The sequence below is a fragment of the Beauveria bassiana genome (assembly GCF_000280675.1).
Source record: "Beauveria bassiana ARSEF 2860 unplaced genomic scaffold BBA_S00045, whole genome shotgun sequence".
Taxonomy (NCBI): Eukaryota; Fungi; Ascomycota; class Sordariomycetes; order Hypocreales; family Cordycipitaceae; genus Beauveria; species Beauveria bassiana.
Window position 1 is genome coordinate 50,367 of NW_007930880.1, and position 23,063 is coordinate 73,429.

General features: G+C 52.9%; 7 protein-coding genes across 7 annotated transcripts; 2 read left to right on the forward strand and 5 right to left on the reverse strand.

Moving 5' to 3' along the window:
* Positions 1-508: 508 nt before the first annotated feature.
* Positions 509-2,651, reverse strand: BBA_09092 (putative dis1-suppressing protein kinase dsk1; the record flags this gene model as incomplete). The annotated part of the gene is made up of 5 exons (XM_008604189.1): positions 509-952; positions 1,051-1,303; positions 1,422-1,479; positions 1,530-2,314; positions 2,629-2,651. The coding sequence occupies 5 exons, from the start codon at positions 2,649-2,651 to the stop codon at positions 509-511; spliced, it is 1,563 nt and encodes a 520-aa protein (XP_008602411.1).
* A 1,315-nt stretch (positions 2,652-3,966) lies between these two features.
* Positions 3,967-4,262, reverse strand: BBA_09093 (uncharacterized protein; the record flags this gene model as incomplete). The annotated part of the gene is made up of 2 exons (XM_008604190.1): positions 3,967-4,060; positions 4,114-4,262. 2 exons carry the CDS (start codon positions 4,260-4,262, stop codon positions 3,967-3,969), a joined length of 243 nt encoding a protein of 80 aa, XP_008602412.1.
* Positions 4,263-6,306: 2,044 nt separating this feature from the next.
* On the reverse strand, positions 6,307-7,774 carry BBA_09094 (transcription factor IWS1; the record flags this gene model as incomplete). Its single annotated transcript, XM_008604191.1, has 3 exons — positions 6,307-6,577; positions 6,686-7,164; positions 7,220-7,774. The coding sequence occupies 3 exons, from the start codon at positions 7,772-7,774 to the stop codon at positions 6,307-6,309; spliced, it is 1,305 nt and encodes a 434-aa protein (XP_008602413.1).
* Positions 7,775-8,177: 403 nt separating this feature from the next.
* BBA_09095 (Di-sulfide bridge nucleocytoplasmic transport domain-containing protein) lies at positions 8,178-9,711 on the forward strand (the record flags this gene model as incomplete). Its single annotated transcript, XM_008604192.1, has 3 exons — positions 8,178-8,286; positions 8,368-9,323; positions 9,373-9,711. 3 exons carry the CDS (start codon positions 8,178-8,180, stop codon positions 9,709-9,711), a joined length of 1,404 nt encoding a protein of 467 aa, XP_008602414.1.
* A 2,320-nt stretch (positions 9,712-12,031) lies between these two features.
* Positions 12,032-14,786, forward strand: BBA_09096 (fungal specific transcription factor; the record flags this gene model as incomplete). The annotated part of the gene is made up of 5 exons (XM_008604193.1): positions 12,032-12,286; positions 12,411-13,588; positions 13,636-13,754; positions 13,803-13,971; positions 14,087-14,786. 5 exons carry the CDS (start codon positions 12,032-12,034, stop codon positions 14,784-14,786), a joined length of 2,421 nt encoding a protein of 806 aa, XP_008602415.1.
* Positions 14,787-15,933: 1,147 nt separating this feature from the next.
* Positions 15,934-16,503, reverse strand: BBA_09097 (uncharacterized protein; the record flags this gene model as incomplete). The annotated part of the gene is made up of 1 exon (XM_008604194.1): positions 15,934-16,503. The coding sequence occupies one exon, from the start codon at positions 16,501-16,503 to the stop codon at positions 15,934-15,936; it is 570 nt and encodes a 189-aa protein (XP_008602416.1).
* Positions 16,504-17,594: 1,091 nt separating this feature from the next.
* BBA_09098 (homeobox and C2H2 transcription factor, putative) lies at positions 17,595-19,463 on the reverse strand (the record flags this gene model as incomplete). Its single annotated transcript, XM_008604195.1, has 1 exon — positions 17,595-19,463. The coding sequence occupies one exon, from the start codon at positions 19,461-19,463 to the stop codon at positions 17,595-17,597; it is 1,869 nt and encodes a 622-aa protein (XP_008602417.1).
* Between the last annotated feature and the right edge of the window lie 3,600 nt (positions 19,464-23,063).

Below are 23,063 nucleotides of genomic sequence, written 5' to 3' on the forward strand. Positions count from 1 at the left end.
CTTCTCCTCTTTCGTAATTTCTTTGCAAGTCTGGCGGCTGAGCATTTGGAGAAGTGGGTTAGTTCTATCAAGAGAGTCGAAAAGAGAAAGCAGCATTAACTCTAGGCGGGCGTTGGAGATGGTATGTTTCATTGCATCTTGAATCAGATCATTCTATTTTTTTAAAAAAAAAATCAATATTTCTGCGCTTCCAAGTGTGATTTACATCCACTCGACTGCAGGCCGCTGTACCGCTCTCCTCAATGCTCACGCCCCGCATCGATGCACACATGACGTCTGACATGTCTCGTTACAGCGTCTCATCTATGCTCATTCCCTTACAAATACTAATGTTGTTTCGGGGCGTCTTTGTGTCCTTGTCCCAAATTGCATCTTTGCAACCATCTCACATCAGCTCGCACACGCGAATACCCAACCAAACAGGCAGACAAGTTCAAAAGGCGTAGAAAGAGGGCGCCCTACAATGTTCATGCAAAATCAGGCATCTAAAGGCATCAAAAGTCAATTATCATGCTGCGCGTTTCCTGGACTGCGTGGACCAGCCCTCTATATCCTCGCCTTTGCTGCCGACTTTGAGTCCATCAACCTTGATGCCCTTCATGCCGGCCGTATCCTCTAGCCAGCTGTGCGCGGCCATCCCGCCTGCGTTGGCGCGCTTGTCCGGAATGAGCTCGAGCATTGGACTGAGAAAAGCTGAGATGCGCTTTGCCTCGTCCTCTTTGAAGTGATACTTCTCGCGCAACACGTCGGGAAGAGCCCAGTGGCGCAGCCGGTGAATGTTGCGCAGCTCGCCGCGGCGGTTGAAAATTTCTTGCGCCCATTTTCCAGTGAGGCATGTACGGGGAAATGGACCGAGCAGCTCAATAATTTGGGCGACGTGGTCGTCGTCTTTTCCGTATTTGGTGCCGGATTGCGGGTCAAACAGGTAGTCGCCAGTGATGAGTTCAAAAATCTGAACAATTAGCACTGCTTCACGCAGATCTGACAAGACTTAACGGAGTCGAAATTGCTTCGCCTGTCATAGCCAGATCTTTAGGCTTGGGGACTTACCATGGCAGCCATGCTCCAGACGTCGGTACTGGCTCCCCACTTAGCACCGAGGATGACTTCAGGAGATCTGTACTGTCGCGTCTGGATGTCGTCTGTAAAATGATGGTTGACCCAGCAGGCGTTGCCAAGGTCAGCAATCTTGACACTGATAATGTCCGAAGCATGTGCGTCCTCAGCCTTGCGCTTTTCACCAGTGGCGGCGGTAGGGGACTTGTCGAGAGAGATGCTCGAGACTTCGCGAGTGAGCATATCACTAGTCGTGTTAATAAATGTGTCGACTTGAAGGGGTGGTGTGTGTTGTGTGTGTGCATCTTCTAGTCTGACTCTCACTCCCTCCCTCTATATGTGTAGATGTGTGTATGTGCACTTACGCAGTCTTGTCTGTTTGTGATTGGTCGTCCTTGGGGGAAGAGTCCTTCTTTTTGGCATCTATCATACGTTAGTATTCTTTCGCCATGAACCAAAAAACTCAGTAGTACCTTCTAGCATCTCGCCGAGACTCGCCTGCGACGTGGCTGACGGAAACAAATTCGAGTGATTAAACGACGAATTGAGGGGTGATGGAAGAGGCTGACTGCCGGTAATGAGAGTCCTCCGGCGGCGGCGGCCGTTTCTATTGTTTTCCTTGTCGCCGGTGTCATTCTTGACCACTTTTTTAACGATTTGTTCCACGTCACCGATTTCGATCAAGACGTTTTCAGGTTTGAGATCGGTGTGAATGATGCCACAATGGCGGTGAAGATAGTCGAGGCCAAGCAAGACCTGTTTAGTGATTTGTTTGACAAGGGGCATGGGGATGCCGCGGTGATTCCAGCGCTTGATCAGACCCAGAAGGTTCTCTCCGAGAACCTCAAATACCATGCATACATGAGTGCCGTTAGGCCCCTTGTGCTCAAAGGAGTCGAGCAGGCTGACAACGTGCTTACGGCCGGGATGGTCGGGCTGGGCTTGGACGATGCGGTTGAGAAGCTTAATCTCATCGATGGCGGTCTCGGTGTAGTGGGCGGCGGAGCGGACGACCTTGAGTGCAACGTGCTTGCCCGAATTATTGTCGCGGGAGAGCCAGACAGTAGAGAAGTGACCCCATCCGAGCTTGCGGACGACGGTGTACTTTCCATCCTTGAAGTTCTCGCCGACCTGGACAGGGTGATAGCCGCCCTTGCAGTAGTCTTCCGAATCCTCTTCGTCGGCTGTATTCTCGGCGGGCTCATCGGCGGAAGAGGACGAGGGCGAACCTGTGACGGCGGAAGCGAGCTGTTGAGTTCTGCATCCAAGACAGGCGAGTTAGCGAATTTTGTTTGGGCAGAGCGATGATGCTGTTGACAGACGCAAGCGCAGGAGAGGGGGAGGGGCAGAGAAGTCTCAAAACAAGGTAATGAACAAAAATGACGACAGAATGTAGAAGAAAAGCGCGAAGGAATCTATCTGACAGGGCGGCCAAGCAGCGCATGCGGAAATATAAAGACAATGCGACCGCGGCATAATCACGAGCGGGAAGGGTGTGCCGTGCGGGCTAACGACGGGCTGGGAACAGCGGTGATGGCGGCGGCCGGGGGTCAGCAGCAGGAGGGGTGCAACCTGGACTTGATAAAGGTGCTCATCTTGTCAACATTGCGCAGCTCTGAGCGGGCAAGGGAGAGAAGAGGGAGCGAAGCGGTAGAGGCGCGAGCAGAATTGAGGCGCGAGACCGAAGATGGAGATCAAAGCAAAATCGAGTCTTGTCCTCGAGTCGGGTTGCGCTGCAGGAGGGGTGCCTTGGTGTGGTGCGCTGGTCCTGTCCTGGTGCGGATGCGGATGCGGGTTACTGTTCGCGGGGCTGATGAGCGCAGGGGGGCTGGCGGCTGATGTGTGGTGTACCTGAGTAGCTAGGTAGGTAGGTAGATAGGTAGCTACCTAGGTAGGTAGGCAGGTGGTCTGTTGCGGTGATGAGGCCTTTTGCTTGAACAGGACGACAGAGAGGCGCGATGATGCGAGACGATGATGTTGCAGGTGAAAGCCCGCGGCGGCGCCAGCCAATCTGCAGAGCAGATGCGGAGCTTGGTGGTAGCAGCAGAGTCAAAACCTGCAAAAGAATGACGGAGGGAGCGAAAGAGACAGCTTCGGCAGCCAAAAACAGCGTCTCGGCCTCGTAGCTTATTTGTTGCGGGTTGCAAGACCAGTGAGTGCTAGCGCATGCCAAAGTTTGCCCAAGGCGGCCAGGCCACAGTCGAGCGCAAGGGCCTGTGCCAGCTAGCCATGGCAGCGCTACCAGCACGCGCTGCAGGTACCTGGCTGAGGCTCCAACAGAATAATCTTTTCGCCACGACGCACACGGGCCGCTGAGCCACTGAAAAGTGCACCAACTCTGTTCTTGGAAAGGCCAAGGTGACCTGGACGTTTGCCCAGTCTCTAAACCTCTGAACCCCTGCGAGATGTCAATGCCTGACACTCTCGTCCGCTTCCTGCTTCACTGCCACTTCGGCCCTGTACTGAGTAGGCTGTAGCTTAGCACCGGCCAAGCTTCCTCACCACATCGCACCAGGAAAGAAGACGCCATTTCTTCTCGCATCAGCCCGTTTGGCCAGCTATTATCCATTGCCTGGTGCCCGTCTTCGCTGCTCTGCAAGACTTGTTCACGGCCCTTCTTAGCGGGCCGCTTGCTCGGCCGCATGCATCGTCCCACCAACCACGCCCACCCATTCTTCGTTCGGCGCAAACTGTTTTGCGCAGCTTGCCCGCTTCGCAGACTTGAATTGTTTATGCCCCATGCATGAGGTCATGCGTCATCCTGCTGCCCTGTCACCTTGTCCAGCTTTCCTTTGATGCAATCATTTGCTCCTTTTTTGCTAGGTCGGCACATGTCGCGTTCCATGGCGTATTCGGCCGAGATCGTCATACCCCAATCGTCCAAAAAGTATTAATCGTCTCGATGCCGAGTTAATGCTGGGGCCCGTAGGTCTGGTTCATGGACAAGAAACCTTGCCCATAGCATACGCCGAACTCGATGTGTGCCGCGGCCACTTGGCGCAACCTAGAGAGTGAAGTTCAAACGCGGAAATGAAAAATGCACAAACAAACACCTACCCAGTCTTGTCTGCCGACTCCGGGCTCTGCGTTAAAATCGGCGCCAGCCCATCCTTCTTGCGCTTCCTGGCCGCAACGCTGTCGCCGTTGGAAAGGCCACCCGACACCAGCGGTGGCTTGGCCCCTGATGGAGATTCACTGCCATTCATCTTGTTGTCGCGCAACTCTCGAGCTAGCAGTGGTGTTGCACTGATTGATTCGTATTCGCCTGTGGTCGGAGAATCGTCAATCGCAAAGGTCTAAAGTCTAGGACGTGGCTTGCGACTCGCGGGGATGCGTGGCGACTGGCCCATTCGGGGAAATTTGCGCACAACTCGATGCGAAAGCCCTCGTTGCCGTCGGTCGGGTCGAGAATGGGCAGAGTCGCGTAATGGAGAAGGGCTGCTCTAAAATTCAGAATGTCTATTTTGCGTGCCGATAAGGATGATGCGGGAAGCAAGAGGCCCAAGTCTAATAGCAGTCGGTGTCTGTGACAAAAGATCTGGGGTCAGCCGATTACCTCACTAGACAGATAGCCATGTGTCAGATGCTTGCGACGCCCAAACTGGTTGCCCACGGGTTCCTTAGCGACGGCGCGTAATTGGCACGGCCCAACGCGATGCCTAACGAACAAGAAGAAACGAGTGGGTTATCACTTGTTTCCACCACAGTCGCTTCGGACCCAAGCAGTCGGTGAATGAGTAGGGGCGGACAAAGCCGTTGTGACCAGTTGTGACCTATTTGACGCACCGAAACCCAACATGACCGCTAGCATCTCTCGCATGGTGCAGCAGATAAATGCAGCGACAGCATCGGGCAGGGATCCAAGGGCCAAAGGCATACCATGCATGCAACGATGGGCACAGCTTGGCGCCTCACAGCGATCTAGGAGCAGCGAGGCGGTGCGCGGGGTGTCCCAGGCAGATGGGAGGGGCGCACGTTTATTCTCAACGTACCTTGCTGATTCTGGTAGAATTTGTAGCTGATGCTGTAAACTGTACAGCGATGGGCGCGGCAGGGTTTTGTAACGTGTATTATCCAAAGGAGAAAGAGATGGCGGCAAACAAACACAAACGGTGGTTAGCGAGAAGAAAAAACGATGCCCGTCGAACAGTGAGGCGAGCGAGAAATCGGGTCCAGAAGCCACTTCCAAATTTCATGCAGCGAGCGACAGGGAAGCGGAGCTACCCACCTACGCAACCACGGCCCTGGGCTGGCGTTGAATGGACTGGTAATCTGGGTGTCTGGGTGGTACTAAAGGAAAAGAGTGGAGATGCTCAATTCCCCGAAAGTGCTAATTGAAATGCCTTGCAGTGCGGCGACGCTTGCCGACTTACCAGCGACCGCTATGGTGCGGTACCTAGGTACCTAGGTAGGTAGGTATGTAGGCCCATGTACAGTGTTCGCAGCAATCGCAGCAGAGCTCAGCCAAGTCGAAGTATCAAAAGGAGCCGTCGTTACACAAAAGAGAAAAAAATAGAACGAAAAAAAAGAAAATAATAATAATTACTATAATACATCATGTCAGGCTTCATTCAATGTCATACCGCTCGACTGGATAGGGGAGGATTTCTCGTCACAGATACTTCTGGAGTAAAGACTCAACGCCTGCGCCGTTGTTTATAGCGAGAGCCCCTACCCGGAAGCCGGGCACCTGCATGTGAGGCATTGCGAGGCGCGCACAGCCCAATCACGGCGGACTCTGTGTTGCTTGGGGGCCGAAGCATTGAGCAAACCATGTCTGGCAAGACCTCTGATAACCCGCCTGGTTGCATCTTGGCATTTCCACAACAAGCAAGAAACCCATTTCTACCACTTAAACCAATTCCCCAACCACGTTGCATGTAATGGAATTCTGTACCGTCACGTCAACTGGCAAAAGACTTTGCATTAATCTCAGTGCGAGCAAACAGGATTCCAACTATGACTTATACAGCTGTTCGTTGCACTGTAACACCATCGACTCGCCTCTCTCCAGTGATACGTACCAGTCAACTCCGGCAATCACAGCTCTGTTACATCATCAGTTCAATATAGCACGAGTGTAAGTCCAAAAGCAGATTATATTTGTCCAATCCCAACGCCAATGTCCCAGACTACTCTGTTCTTCTTCCGCTTGCCTGCAGCATACTTTATTACCCCCTTGTAGACGGCTGCATCACACCCAGATCAACGGCAGGTAGCAGATCCCTGTGCACCCACATACTCTCGCCTTCACGCCCGCTTCTTGCTCTTTTGTGTCATTTTCCGGAACGCTTCCATGCCGCTTGCGCCCAATGGTCGGTGGTCGTTGGCCCGATTACCGTCAAATGTACTCATTGGCGCAATCGTGTAGCTTGACGGCAAGCTGGCCATGCGGGCCTCATTGTTGGCTCGCGTCGGCGCCAGCAACCTCTCCCTCTCCACCTCAGCCGCCGATTGCGCTGGGCGCTGCGTGAGGCTGAACTGTGAGCCAGCCTTTTGCCGCTGTTGCAGCTTCGCGGCGCTGAAAGATCATGTCAGCAAATGTGCTCCATTGACCAGGCCAGTGAGAGAAGTCAATATGTTCCAGCACAGCCCTCTACACGTCGAGCGAAAGAAAAAGAAAACGTACTGGTAGTCAAATTCGCGTGTTTCAACATGCCGCTTCTTGTAATCATCCGTCCTCTTCAGAATGGGACGACTCCATTCTCCTAGTAGCCTCTCTGCCATCCTTTTGATGCTCGGCTCGGGCTTCTTGCTCTTGGTATAGAAGAGCACAATCTTCCCAATTCCGCTGCTGCGAAGCGCCTCCTTCTCAATGTTAAGCTTGGTCAGCGCTGTGAACAAGTCGCGCTGGATGTTGTACGCCGGTAACGATCCGTCGCTCAACGGCTCCAGAAAATACTTGACATGCAGCAAAAAGTTGGTATCAGGGTCCAGCACCGCGTGTTGCACGTTGTTGCGGTTCAGAATGGCATTCACCTGCGGGAGCAGCTTGAGCTTGTGCAGCGCAGGTTGACCCACGCGACGAGCCTCGTTGTCAGCTAAACAGGCCTTTTCCATCTGCACTTTGAGATCGGCCAGTTGCTCGTCGATTTCGTCTTCCAAATCCTGTTTCGCCAAGTTAGCAAGCCGTGTTCCCAAACGAATGTATTTATGAACATACAATTTCATCCTTCTTCCGTCGTCTTGTCGATGACGATCCGCCCTTTTTGATGGCTGCATCGAGAGCCCTGTCAATCGCACGCTTTCGCCGTTCTTCCGGAGTCAAGTTTTCTTCATTTTCCGGCTCCGGCGACGCCTGTCTGATTCGCTGAGCTCGAGGAGCCCGCTCGCCCTCGGCAGCGGCCCTACGGCGTCGAGGCTTGCGCTCCTGGTCACCATCAGATCCGTCTTCCATCGTCACGTCGTCATCGCGGTCGCGACGCTTCTTCTCGCGTCGTCCTTCGCGTGGTTTCTTTGGCTGCCCTTCTATGCGCTTCCGCTTTGACACCTTGAGCGTGCGGGCGACGTCTTCATCAATGTCGACGGGCCGATCCTCAATGTTGGCCGTCTCGGGGTCGTAATCTTCAAATTGATCTTCGTCGACTTCGGATAGCAGGTCAGAGTCCTTGTCCGAATCCGCAGCTGCCACCTCTTTCTCAAACTCTTTTTCTTGACCATCATCAACGGGAGGGTCCTCTCTTGCTGGGGAGCCAGCAGGCGACTCGTGATCCGACATGCCGTCAGCTGTCGTGAGGTGTGTTGTGTGGAGATGAGTCGGCAAATGACGTTTCAAAGAGTGTTGGGAGAAGCTAACAATCTCGGAAGTGATACAAAATTCACAGCAAGCTGCTGGCTTCTTGATGGGAATTCTGGTGATGATACAAACGAGAGCCAGCTCCCAGTTGATGGAGAGGACTTAAAGAAAAATGCTGACCTAATCTGCCGCCGCAAACCCCAGGCACAGCCACAGCTCCACAAGCCACATACCTAGCTATTTGTTTACTTGCCACAATGCGGTTGCTGAGGAAAATAAAGGCGACTGCTTCTTTCGCTCGCCGCCGCAGCAATTTCTCAACGGTGGCCGTTTATCAACTCCAGTACTAGCAATAACCCAGGGCCAGCTTCGCCAATTGCCCACGATGAATCCACGCACCGGTGAAGGCCACATGGAATGGGAATACAGTGGCAATGCGCCATGTGATCCCTCCAGTCCCTTTACCCATATCGCACAGCGAAACCCAGGCCTCGGTATGTGTACTTGCCCATTCGCGCGGCAGCTGACAACCTTTGTTTGCAGCCGGCCGACGGAGCTCTCCTAACAATTTTCAGGCGGCTTTTCATCTCCTTCCAAAGGAGGCGGACGTCTGAATCCATTCGCAGGCCTTTCCACACCACTTAAACCACAGCCGCCGTCCACCACCCGCTTTGCGCCTCAAATTTCGGCCAAAAGTGCAGCCCCTCCCTTTCGCAACCCGGCCTTTACAACACCACGAAAACTACACGATGATGCCATTTTCTCCGAGGTCTCTGGTGCAGAGGACAGCCCGGCTCCTACAGAAACCTCGGATGTGCCCAACGACACGCCAGACCTGGATCACATGGGCGACATCCACATGGGCGGCATCATTACCCCGACGAAGGTCAGCAAGGCGGCACGCTACGGCCGCTCCTCACATAACAAGAAACACAGCTCTGGCAAGGGCGAAATCAAGAGCGCGCGGGACTCGTCACGCTCGGCGCTCCTTGGCAAGCGGAAGCGCCACAACCTAGACCGCGACGTGAGCAGCGTTGTGCGCTACCAGGACCATGACGAGTCTGGCGGCGAGACGGAGGCCTCTTTCTGGTCCGAAGAGTGGTTGAAGAAAAGTAGAGTCTTAGGCAGAGGGCCGCAGCCCGGCTTTCTTGGATCCATGTTCCACATGCTGGACGAGCACCCCAACGCCCCCGAGAACCTGCACCGGTGGATTCAGCTTTTCATCAACATGCTGGTGGCCACGACTGTCATTGGCGTTGGCTGGTCCATTGTGTCGACCATTCGCTCTGATATCCGCAACGCCAACGAGAGTGCACGCCTAGATATCATGAGTAAAATCGCAGAGTGCACGAAACACTGGAAAGACAACTCTTGCGAGTCCAACGACAAACCGTTTTTCCAGTCGCAGTGCGACAAATGGTATGACTGCATGGTGCAGAACCCAGAGTCGATTATGCGCGTCAAGGTGACGGCCAAACAAATTGCCGAGATTATTAATGAATTCTCTGACGCGATGAACTTCAAAGCATGGGTAGGTTTTTTCGGTGTATATTTGACTAGTATGCTGACACCACTCATAGGGTTTCTTCTTTGCAATTATCATCATCTGCGTATTTGGAAACAATTTGATTCTCGGCCGCAACGGTAACAGTGGCAAAGCGATGCCGTACAACAGGGAATCGATGAAGAATACCAACGGTGTGGGCGACGAATCCAATGTCATGTGGATGCCTGTGCAGACGCCGCGCATGAAGCGTCACGCCATGCTGGACCACGGATCTGATACCGACAGTTCCCTTCCACATTCGACGCCGCTGATGCTGCCGCATTACACGCCGAGCGGGCGCAGAAGTCCCAGCAAGGGCGAACGGGCCAGGAGTCCAATCAAATACTCGCGAAGTCCAAGCAAGGGTTATTAGCCCTTTTATTTTCTCGTTTTTGTTGGTTCTGTGTTGGGCTTGGGCAAAGACGGACTGGGGCAAATACACCACTGGCCCAGGGCGTTTTGGTATTTTAAGCAGTGTCTTGTTTTTGTTTAATTCAAGTCTAGGTGTATTGATTTACGGGGCACATGATGCGCTTGAAAAGCATACAGATTTATTTACTTTGTCAAATGAGCAGCATACTACTTCATCATCGTCCTTGTTTCGTCCCTCCGAATCACCGTACCCAATTACAGATTTGCAAACCTCGGCGTATGCAGATCTGCGGCTGAGATTGCATGGGTTTGAGCAACCAGGCCCATGACGACATAAAAGGTAACTGCGAAAGACACTGGCAGGCAATCACTTGCAGAAAGTGACAAAGTGGGAAAGTTGAAAAGGCCATTTCCATAAAATGACGGCACAGATCCTTGCATACACCCAAGCACCATTGACACTTGACACCCAAACACCTAGGTATGCGCTGACGTTGAGCACTGTGCGACGCGTTGACGTCGGCGCCTCTCCTGATGACATGCCGAGGGCGGGAAGGGGCGGATCAGTAGATCATTCTATCATAACTCTCAAGTCATCATTACAAAGGCGCACCTTTTCGGTAGCATTGTGCTTTTGATTCACGATGGCTAAACTAATCGCCATTCGGTCTCGTGCCACACACTTTCGCAATAAAATGAGAATCGAACCCCACAATAACGTGGCATGATAATGATCCTCCGCCTTCGATGTACTTCTTTTGTGCCTCTAACAACGGAAATGTGGCGGCCGTCACCCGAGTCTCGGCATCCTCTGATTATTTCTGGCACCAGGCTGCGTGGGTGCGTACCCCTCGCTGCTTGGCTGCCAGCGCTTCTTAGTGCCGTTGCGGGTTTCGTATCAGCTGCTATTCGAGCCTGATACTCGGCGAGCGAATCTTGGATTTTATGTGTGTCATGCAGGTCCCTGCTCTTTATTTTGAGTGAGTCAGTCTTGCAAGGGACTCCGACTACCGGAGACGATAGGCGCAATGTAACTACGGTCAGCACCGGGGAATGGCAGCACTGCGACGACTAGATTCAGACGGAACGGAAGTGCAATGTGATCAGGCCCTAGATTTATCTGTATCGATGACGGTAAGATATGGTGTGTTAGTAATAAGGAGTTGCTCTTATACCTTAGCTAGAATGATTCGGAGAAGGTCTATAACACTCGTCTATAGCACAGGGATCTACATTTGACGTTGCTATTAATCGATTGGCTCGCAACATGATAGAGCCAAAATGTCTTGATAGACTGGGAAGGGATTTCGATGCGTAGCAAGTTTCCATGTCTTGCACTCTCTTCTCTCTTTCTTCCTCTCCGTTCCATGGTTGGTGGTGGTTCACAAGCAGGCGAAAACAAACACCCCTGCTCCTGAGAAAGCTGGCTGCCTTTTCCAGAAGGACCAAGTTCCAGCTTTGGTTACTTTCGGGCTTTTGAACTTTCGCAGGGATGCTCTGGTTCACTTCCCCATTCAGAATAGTCTCTCAAAACTGACGGCGCATCAGTCTTGCACCGGCTGTCTGAGAGTACTTCTCGCGTCATAAAACCACCTCCCCACATACCTACCTACCTCTGCCTTCCTAGGTACCCGGGCTCGTTAGCGAGGTACCTTTCTTCCAACCTACTTCCCCGAGCTGCGCCGCAACTTGCACCACCCATTCACATCACCTACTCCAAACCAAACAGTTACCCAATCGCGCTTGCTCCCTCTCCCCTGATAGTGTATCATTGCAGCTTTGATACCTACATTCTGAGATTCGCCAAAACCTTGGCCGCCCTGCCATTCCCAAAGCTTCTTCCATCGTCATGGTCGCAAACCCCCGCCCTGCAAACAGCGACATTCAAAGCACCAAACTGCAGCTCGCTTCTTTGGCTGCCTCACCTGCGACTTGCCATCAGCCGCGCACCAATTGATTCTTCATCGGTCGAACCCGTCAGCATTGTATAACAGATATCAGATCCACGCTCGCCACCATCTCGACCGCTCCCGTCTGCTCTTGTTACTTACGGGGATGACCTACGACGCCTTCACAGCCATACCTAGCTGTCTACATCATTCGCGCATCACGCCCGACTGCGCTGAAAGCTTCTGCGCAACAAGTCGTCTTTTAGCTGCAGTGATCTCGACGGCTCATGTCGATATCTTGGCTCGACGTGCCGTCTTCCCACGCCTCTCCGTTGCGACCACATACGCCAGGTCTGTCAGCCCCAACAACGGATTTTGCCGTTTTACTTCGTCTGCCGCGCCGGCCGGCCATAAACTTCTCCTTCTGTCCTGATGGATAATGATAGCAGCGGGAGTACTCCGTCCGGTCCGAGCAAGCCCTCGACCGGCAGCACGCCCCAGGGCTGCTCTGATTCGGCCTCTGCCGCCACCCCCCAGCCCCCATCTTCCTCGTCTTCGTCGCGGCCGATCGCCCGCCCATCGTCTACTTCTTCGGTCGCTCACAGCTCACAAAATTCGAAACGACGTCGTGGGTTGGGAATTGTCACGCCAAATGCGTGCACGGAATGCCGCAAGAAGCGCGCCAAGGTAAGAACGTGCTCGGATGTTGATTGCCATTCCATACCAGCATTTCCAATGATGCAAAAACCTCACTGTAGCGCATCTACGTGGCATACTCGCGGACACTGTACGCTAACATATAGAACGTTAGTGCGATGGCAGCAACCCTTGCGGTCGCTGCAAAGCCCAGAAAGTTGAGTGCGTCTACGAAATGCCCGTTCGCCAATCTAAAGAAAATCTTCGCACCGAAATTGAGCAGCTGCGTCACCGCCAACGATCTAGCAATCAGGTCTTTTCCGCCCTTGTCCGCTCGAATCTCTGGGAAGATGTTTTGGGTCGGCTGCGCAACGGCCAGTCCGTCGACAGCATATCCGACTGGCTCGGCAGCAACCTAGCGTCGGACGTTGAACGGACCAGCACAAAGGGCCATTCTCTTCCACATCACCAGACTGGGGATACCAACATGGCAGCCGGTGACACTTCCCGTGGCCCTATTATGTCTGTTGATGACTATGGCCAAGGACACCATGGCATGGCTTCCATGAGCCTGAGCCCTTCGCAGCCGCACGCACCTTTCCACAGCGATTTAAGGCAATCCAGCCCCTGGCAATTTTCATCGCATGATCCCACAGCTACTGGATCCACAAGAAGCAACTCTCTTGCCGACGCTAGAAGCATGGCTTCTGAGCTTCACGGTCCGCCGCAGACGCGCGTTGGATATTGGGCCGAGAACATGGAGACAGATCCCGCCCCCGAAAGCCAGCTGCCGCGCTTTCGCGGTCTCGAGCAGGTCCTCTCGCCTTTGAGTGACCCCGAAATGCAGCGCCATTCTTCTGGTACCTGGACTAGCATTACTAGCGACGTTAACTTGGTCCATCATTTACTCGCCCTGTACTTTTGCTGGGAGTACCCCACTTTCGCTTCCCTTAGCAAGGAGCATTTTCTCCGGGACTTTCAAGACGGACGCCATCGATACTGTTCACCGATTCTCATCAACGCGCTGCTTGCTTTAGGCTGCCGCTTCTCGACACAACCTAAAACCAGAGAATTCCCTAATGATCCATATTCATCGGGCGACCACTTTTTCAAGGAGGCTCTCCGGCTTCTTAATGCCGAGACGGACCAGCACTCGCTCACGGTCATCCAGGCGCTGGGCATCATGTCTATCCGCGAGGCTAGCTGTGGTAGAGACTCGGAAAGTTGGTACTACTCTGGCCAGAGTATCCGGTTGGCTATTGAGATGGGCTTGCATCTCTCACGGGAACACACCGATCTCGACGAGATGGCTGTACAGTCCGCCACATTTTGGGGCGCTTTCGCTCTCGATCAGTATGTCACTCCTTACACTCTGTGTCTGCCTGTCTCACACGTTGCAGCGCCTGGTCTCTTGCCACAGGCTCCCTTCCGCAAAGTTCCTGCTTTGCCCGGCTACCGATGAAGCCGGGCATCATAGCCGACATCGAGGCGTCCTTATGGGTTCCTTATACAGACAATGGTGAGCATCATTATTGAATCTCTTGTCTACGCCTGCTAATAATTTCAGGCGCACCTCTGCAGCGATCATGCGAGCAACCATCGAATGTCAGATCCGTGTACAAATGTTTTTGTGAACTGAGCGAGCTCGTCCATCAATCCCTCTATATGCTCCACTCTCCCGGAAAACCGTTGACAGCGCGAGAGCTACTCAGCATTTATACCCAGTACCTCAACTGGTACGATAGGATACCGGAGTCGTTGCGGTTGGGCCATAACTTTACTCCGGCAGTACTTTTTGCACAGTAGGATTTCGTTTGCTTGTCGCCTTTTTATCTAGCTAACTTGTGGCAGCATGTATTATCACTTTGCTATTCTACTTCTTTTCCGGCCCTTGATCAAGTTGCGCATCATCGGATCCAAAGTTTCCCCACGAGACGTCTGCTCGCAAGCCGCCGACGCCATTCAAAACTTGCTCAAGTCGTACTCGCAACTATACACGCTGCGGCGGACACCGACGTTTGTCCCGTACTTTGTGCTCACTTCGACCATCATGCACCTTGCCATCGGGGCTACCAAGGTTTCATCTGACCTAAGCGGCAGCGACGCCATGGGCGAGAGCGCCAAAATCGACCCACACGCATCAGACTCCTTGGCCCAAGGTATTGCGGACTTGGCCGAGATGGCGCCCTGCCACCATTTTGCCGAGCAAGCTCTCAACATCCTGCGATTTCTGGCCAAGAAATGGAACATCGAAGTGGAATTCGGCAGCAGCAACAAGCCCGTACCCGACGACTACGAGAAGCTTCTCAAGCCCTACACTAGTAGTCTCAACTTTTTTGCGCCGAATTTCACTGCGGAAGATTTCATATGTCGCTGGGGGAAGGCGAGCATAGTCGCCGACCCCAACTTGCCGTCTCCAAGTCAGGGCACGGGGCTGCAGGCCGCTGTCGACAATATTGAGAACCCGTTGTTCTGGCCCTTTCCTATGCAAGGACGGCCGATGCTGCCCACTGGACAAGAGCTGGAACAAGCTGGATTTGCCATGATATAAATGCTGATGAGCAATAAAAGTGTATTTGGTAGCCCGGTGTTGGCGGTATTGTGATTATAGAAACATGAGAAAAGCCATGTACAGTCAGCTTTGTCATTATTGCTGCACCTATAGAGGGTATGTAAGCCTTTGGATTCTAGTCGGCAAGCCATTTCCCACCCCCAAAACTCAAGACGACCATTTTGTTTTCTCCGGTCAAGCAAGTGACATGGATAGAGACATGCAGCAGCTTGTGCGACGCGACCTGCGTACACTGACTGCCAATCGTTTTAGTTAGCGCACGGGCAGCGTTTTCAAAATTGGGCGCTTGATGGGACCAGCAATTTATTTAAAAGGGCGACACCATTTATGCAGCGCAACTGATCATGCCTCCTCCGGTGAGACGGTGGCGCATATTCAGTGCGCCTCCTATTCGTACAACACGGACAGAAGGCGCCGTGACATATATCCAGCCATGCTGTGGTTGATGACAGCCCAAGGGCACACGTTTGCAGAACGTTTGAATGAAACGACTGCACCGCAGCAGTCTACTAATCATAAGCGAGCTACCGGCACTCTGCAGATACCGCCGAGACCAGTCGGCACAATATAGGTGTCAATCAGCACTGATCCGTACTCAAGTATATTATTTCCCTCTCTTTTGATCAAGTCTATCTCACAAAGTCTCAAAAACAATCTAATTGCTCAAGCTCTCACGGGTACACTCATAAAAAAACGTGGCAGAACATGTCGAAAACTACCACACTAACCACTAACCACTTGGCCACTTGATATTGGTGTGGAAGTGGTAAAAGACGTTCTCAAAACCCCAGACAAAAGTTGGAAATAAACAGCAATAAGGAGATGCTCGACTGGTAGTTGCCCATTAATGCCTGCTGCCACTTTGCCTCGATAAATGACTTCCTCTCTCCCTCGACGTTCCATTTGCCATATTCACTGCCCAGCTGCCAACCGGGCTCTCCGGGACCACCGTCAATGGCGCTCACGACACGGTGCTACTCGTCCACCTCGCCTATCACGAACCCTGGCGGTGGCATGCGTGGGTGTCTGGGCCCAGCTGCTGCGGGTGGCACATGGTGGTGCTTCGATTCTGCAGATTTCGATGACGGATTTGCAAAAGCAACGTGACGCGTCCCGCCTCGTAACACTAGCGACGGCGGAGAATTCCTCGTGGGAGCATGCGCGGAGCCGTGGTACGTGGTCTCGACGTCGGAGGAGCAGGAAGAGCGCGGGCGTCTCGTGACACTGGCGGCGGCGGAGCAGTCCTCGTGGGAACATGCGAGGGAGTCGTGGTACGTGGTCTCGGCGCTGCGGTGTTGGTAGACTGCTGCGGTGCAGTCGTCCTAGTCGGCACCGCGTTTTCTGGACGAGAACCATTTCGGTCTTGAGCTGATGTATTCACGTCCCTGGTCCTGATATAAGCCATTTTGAATTCTGATCGACTTTCTGTTTCGCCATTGCTAGTTCTGTGGTGTTGCGAGCGAAACTGACGAAATTCAACTTCTTCGACGCGTTCAGAATCGCGGGGCCCTGTCTCGCGTCTGCTGTCAGGCTGTCGACTGGAGGCGGCGGCGGGAGAGCGCGACGGTCCAGCACCAGTCTGCTGCGATGATGGCTGTCCGTGTGAAGGGGGCACTCGCGATGGACCAGCAGCCCGTGTTCTAACAAGACCAAAGTAGAGGCACGTAGATCGAGCATCTCTTCTCGGATCGGGCATTTTGTTTCTTTTCTCCTGGGTAATTTAGGCTGCAATCTCTGCTCTGCGTTGGTGATGTAGTGAAGGGGTAGGCGTCAAAATCGGGCTTTCAGGTAGAGGTGGTATCAGAGTCCTAATCAAGGGCTGCAAAGATGCACTTGACATGCAATATAAAAGTCGCGTACGAATGTACAATATGCATCAAGAGGTGTTGTTGAGGAGGATGTCGGGTTCGAGGAAGCCTGGCTTCATCTCGTCGTATTTATAGCAGCCTAATGAGTCATCCCTGACGCGTCTTGACTTTGAAGCCTATTTTCCTTGCAGCCTAACAGTGGTCTGAGGCATGAAAAGTAAGTACCTGCTAATCCCAGGTCAGGTGTGCCGCCATGCGAAGACGAATAGAAGTCGACTATTGGGCGCAAGGAAAACAAACAACAAGGGGCGTCACTTGTCATCTTTCTTGCCAACATCAAACCGGCCCGCCCAAGCAGATCAAGTCACACAGAGGGGACGAAGTTGTCGGAAATCTTATTTGATAAGATCCATCTATCTGCTTAATATACAAGAAGAAAAAGATTCGCCTGCATTCTACCAAGAAGCTCACAGGCCCAAGTGCTAAACAAGCAGACAAGTTGGAGCAAAAACATCACAATAACCTCCCAATGAAAGTAAGTAGTGTGCTATATAATCCAAAACAAAGAAAAAGGTAAAGACCACGCACTTTTGTCAAATCAAGTAAAGCAAAAGAAACATCCTGAGCCGGCCCATCTTTCCCTGAAAGCGCAGCGGATATTAGTCATTATCTATACAGTTTGTATATCAAAAAAAAAAAAAAAGAAGAAGAAGAAAAAAAGAAAAGGCAGCAGTATGCGCGCGATATGAAAGCAAGTGTCTATCAAGACGTCGACATCGATAGAGTCATCAAGGAAAACGAACGGGCATGCGTTTCCACAACAAAATTGATCAACTTTGTTGTGGAAACGATGTGAGATGTAAGGCGCGGTACACCTTGCCCAGAATTTCGCGAGTTCGTGAAGATAAGGAAGGACGACGCGGTCGTCGTGGTGTATATATAGTGGAACAAATGTAAATGAGCAAATCGTCACAAGTGCTTACGCAGAGGTGACTCGGGGATCGGGAAAGTAGCCCATCATACCCCAGTCGCCGCCCTGCGCTGTAGAGCCTTGTTCTGATTGCGAAGGTGTGCTTGCGAGCATAGAATTGGTCATCGAGGCCCAGTCCCCAAAGCTGCTGGGTGCAGCCGAGTATTCAAAGTCCATCATGCTGTCGCTATTTGCCTGCGTGGGTGGTGGAGGAGGGAGCTCGCGCTTGTCGTAGTTGTTGGCTTGGGACGCGAGCACGGGAGGCGACATGGTAAGAGGCGAGTTGGACGATGACTCTGGCGATTGGCGGGGAATCTGGAACTGCTGACTGGTAGTGGAGAAGACGCTAGGTGGCCGGAACTGAGGTGCGCCGAAAGCAGCTTGACTGGGGTCGCTGGGTGTATTGGATGGAAGCATGGAAGGCGCTTGCAACTGGCCAAAGGAGTTGTCTTGGGCGAACTGCGGTTGTTGCTGAGAGCCGGCTGTCTGCTGGGACGTTGAAGGCGTGGGCGACTGTACGTTGCTATTGTTGGTCATGACGACATCTGCCAAATCATATGCCACCGAGACAATCCACTGCGCCTCCGTTTCATCACCAGAAAAGAATTCGAGCAAGTCTTGCAGCTGGCCTGGGCTCTCCTTCTCTAGGAAGCCTTGTGCTCGGCCAGTCTTGCTTGGATGCCAGCTGAACTGTGGCCGTCGGCCGCCGTACGAAGTGTGCTTCTCCGCAACCAACGTGTCCCAGGCAGAATGGATGAGCGGTTGGTGCAGGAGTCCATAAATGACGCGTGAGTGCATCCAATCGTTCTTGCCGAGGCCAGACTCAAAATGGCGCGCAACGTGCTCAACATGACGTTCGCGGGCAGGGTGCAAAGCGGAACAAAAGCCACACGCCCAGTACTTGCGCTTTCGCAAGAATTTGACTACTTTTTCGGCGTGAGGGCATGTCTTGCATCCGTGGCACTGCTTATGGTGCTGATTAAACGAGTTGGAGCCCCAGAAGCTGCGGTTGCAGCCAGGCTCAGGGCAAGGGTATTTTCTCCAGCGCTCGTGAAATTCGTCTTCGTGTCGTTTCCAATCGTATTTGCGCTTGAAGCTAGTTTCACAAGAAGTGCACCAGTAGACGTTCTGCTTATTGCTGCTCGAGGGCGTTACCTGGGAACCGTTGATCACCGGGGCGCCACTGGCCGAGGTCAGAGGTGGACCCATGGATCGGTTGCTCGTGCCGGATTGCCACGACATGGAAGAACGCGCCGAGTTGACGGACCATAATGAAGCGTGTCCCGAGGAACCGGAGCTAGTCGACGAAACGGATACCCTGGTGCGGTGTGCGTATGGGTATGATGGCGGTAAGAAGACGTTGTTCTCGGGCTGTTCCTGAATGGGCACATATTGGGCGGCGGCAGAAGGGCCATGAATGGATGGGTTCCATGTTGTAGTTGGAGTGTCGTGTCTGGGTTCGGTCTTGATCTCGGGATGGAGGCCGCGTGTAGGAGTGGGCGTAGACGAGCCTGTCGAGGGAGAAGAAGCGGTTGCATTGGGAGAAAAGGAACCGTGAGAGGCAAGAGTCGACGGGGAGCGCGAAGGCGGCGGTGGAGGAGGGCCCTGTGGTTGAGGCGGGATCTGGAGAGAGCTAGATTGTTGGGCGGCGGCGAGGGCGGACTGAATTGGAAAATTGAGCTGCAAGGGTGGGCTATCCTCTACCCATTGGTGAAGCAAATCCTTGGAAATGCCCGAGTCGATGAGGACCTGAAGATTCTTTCGGGCTTCGGCCAAGACATTCTGAGCGCTGGGATCGAGCTGTGAGTCTGAATGTTGCTGTCCGGGCAGTGGCGGCGACGAGTGCCCGTGGAGCGGATGATTTTGCGACTGATCCATTGCGATTCGGACACAGTTCACGTTGACATTGATAGTCGAGTATGAATCAAGGTCACGGGCTAATTGAGCACTAGATGCTGGCGCAAAGAATTGGGCAGGTCGTAGAGGAGAGTTGCCAAGGTCAAGGTTGACTGTGATTTGCCGACAGTAGACAGAAGGAAATGACGGCCGATACCGTAGCGAACGAGCGAACGGGAGTAGCAGTAACGAGTGTAGCGAGATGAATGGGTGTGTTGGCCGGCTACAGCGGAGGCGCGATAGTAGGGTGAGAAGTGAGCGGGAGCGCGGGCGAGAGCGAAGGCGAGAGTGAAGGCGAGAGTGAAGGCGAGAGCGTCGAGATGAGAGAAGCGAGAAGCGAGAAGCGAGAGCTGGTTTAAACGAGAGAATAGGTGTGAGCGAGCGAGCAAGCAACAGACATGAATGGAAGGAAGAGAGGCGAGGTCCGGGCTCGAGAATCGAGGGACTCGCTGGGGGTAATATGGTGAGGCAAGGCTGGCTCTGTCGAGAGAGGAGCAAAAGAGAAGAGTAATCAGAGTGCGTGAGAGATCAGGGAAACAAGAGGTGGAAGAGCGCAAAAGCGAGGCAGTGGTGTGTGGTTTGTGCTCTACTGGCTGGTACAAAAGGTGTGTGCGTGCGTCCCTGCTGGGGGAGGGTGGGTGTGTTGTGTGAGCCGTGGGAACAAACGCAGACAGACGGCCAATGGAGCCTGCAGAAGGGGAGTCTAAAGTACGGAGTACGGATGCTGGTAGAGGAGACGTGCTGCAGATCCTCCAAGACAGGCTTGCGGGACAAGGGAAGCATGGGAACTGTTTAAAGGAAGGACAAGAAGAGAGGCGCAAGAAAGCCAGGATGGGCCGAGGGTGTGTGGTAACAAGAGGTGTGCTGGTACGACCAAGTATTCCACGAGAGAAGCAGCTATGCAGGCCACAGGCACGCAGGTACGAGGGATGGGTGAAAAAAAGCTGGAATAATAAAGAGGAGCAATGTCAGTGCTCCTGGTGTCTTTTCCATGTCAGTTAAATGACGGGGGGGGGACCTGATTGTGTTAGTGCTCGTTTCTTGGCCAGCAAGACAAGGAAGAGGAGGGGGCCTGACGGGGATCACTACGGCCTACAGGGCCGGTACAGGGGGGGCGTGGAAGCTTGGAGGAGGGGTGGCGGCATGGTTTAGAGGCTTACTTAGTACCTAGGTACTACGTAGAGGGGCTCTGTAGCCTGTAGGGGCAAGAGGGGGTGTGTGCGCTGTTGTTTACAGTGGGCAGTGGGTAGCCAAGGAAAGTGCCGATGCTTGGGTACCCAGCCAGCTAGGGAGGTACCCAGGTAGTCTGTAGGTAAGTAGAGTTAGCTCGGATGCACGCGCAAAAACCAAAGCTAAACATGGACAATGTTTTTTGGGCGTTGAAATTGCGGCCATGGCAAGGTAAATGCCAAAAAACTGTGCTCCCATTGTCAGATGCCTTTCTAAAATAAAATTGCGGCCGGAACGGAGCGAGGCTACTCAATCAAGACACTCGCCGATGCGGTGCGACAAGGGGAGGGGTTGCCGCTCACCTGGTTATCAGTAGTTGCTGAGAGTGGTTAGGTACCTGACGATGAACAGCGCACCTAAACCAGCTAGCCAGGTACCAGCCCAGGTACACCGGGTGGCGGGGCCAAAGAACAAAGATGTGCAACGCAAATCCCCGTGGCGTCGAACGGGCATAATTTTGAATAAAAAACGTTTGCGGAAAATGGCCGCCGCCGCAAATGTTTTATAATACCTGAGTTTGCTGTTTCGGCCACCTATTGACCGGCCCTTTCCGTATTGACTCGGTACTGATGATCCTGGAATGGAATGGACGACAATGGGCATGGCGCTGCTACGGAAGTCGTTTGCTGGGGACCTTTACAACCTCGTCAACACTTTCCCTCATTAGTATCACTGTCTAATCTTGAGCGGCATCGGAGAAATTATCTTCTTTGACTTTTGCATCACTATTAGTCACGACATTGCCAGTCTGCCCAGCCCCATGCTCTGCTGTGCACGGACACAGTCACTAACACGTTGCCTACCAATTACCCGGGTGTCCGAAGCTCCTCGGCTGTCGTTGAACCACGACAACCAGAATATTCCAAAGCGGCCTGTGTTGAAAGTAAAAAACATGAAAAATAACATATAAATAGAAATTAAATGAATAAAACCAAACCCAAACTCATTCATGCAAAATATCCACCAGCCTCATCTCAATTCACCCGTGCGCCAACAGGAACAGTTTTGTCTGCCGCCGGCTGCTCTGCTGCTGCAGGCACTCCATCTGCTGTAACTTGCCGCTGTAGACCCTGCAGCGCCGTCACCATCTGCACTACAAGTACCTAAACGAGGCCACCCATCTTCAGTGCTTCTGCACCTCTACACTCTAATCATACGTACTGCCGGACAATGTTGCATTACATTTCCAGCCATGTCGAAAGCCTCCTGTCCCTATTTCCTTTTGCTTGAGAAATATTACACTCTTTGCTTATTTTTTTTTTTTTCAATAGATTCCTCATCGCATCTTATATACCTTGGCCAGCCCGTATACATGCCTCCATCACCAGATCTCACCACCAATCAGTTCCGCTCCTCCCTCTCCGCCGTTTCCGCCTCCCGCGATGCACGTGTGTGTCCCCTTTGTGCCTTTCATGCAGGATGCCTACCAAGTTGTCCATCCATCATTGGTTGGGACAAAGGCAATGAGCCAAAAGGGGAGTGTGCCGCCCCCCCGGTCCTTGGCAAAAGGTGTGCCTGTCTCTTGTTAGCCGCTAACTATAATGAACCAATTGACCAACTTGGTCGGTTCCCACGGGCCGCGGCGCAAATGGTGCCTGGTTATTAATAAATCTCCCACGGATCAATTATTAGGGTATCCTAGTTAAGTATCAGCAAGTTTGGATTTCTGCTTCTTGCTTGCTTCCCCGCTGTCGAGATTTATCCTCCACTCCGAACCCGGTCCCTACGAATACGCCAATCAATAGACACTTTTTATGCTTGACCCAGTGGCAGTGCCCTTGGTCCTCTTGGAACCCCCACACAAGAAAGCTGGCGCTCTCTGTATTACTCGCGAGAGAGAGAGAGTTGCTTCTGCGTGGCTGGCGATCATGAATTCATGATGACCTGCCTCTTGGACCCTTTCCCACCTAGGTATGGAGTATCCGTACCTTTTCATACCTTTTGTGCTGCTCCGCTGTCTCATCAAGTACAGAGCCCCTACGGATACTAATCGTAGCCTTGCACACATGCGCGCATGCACACCACACAAAAGAGCTCAATCTCACTTGCTGCCATGATTCATGTAAATAGCTGCCAGTAATTCTCGTCAAAAACTGCTCTTCTCTTCTCGCGCTCTTTCTTCTTGCGCTCTTTCTCCTCGTGCATAACGTTGCTGACCCAGCCTAGTGGGGGCTGTGGCTTGATGAAGCCAAGCTGGGGGAACGGACCCCGACTTTACCAAGGGTTGCTCCAGACCCCCCTTTGTAATCTTGTACGCAGTAAGAAATGGAGGTAATCATGACAGCTGAGAGAGGCGGCTGCAAAAGAATCCCATGCTGCACGACACGAGAAAATCTGGGTGACGAATCAGAG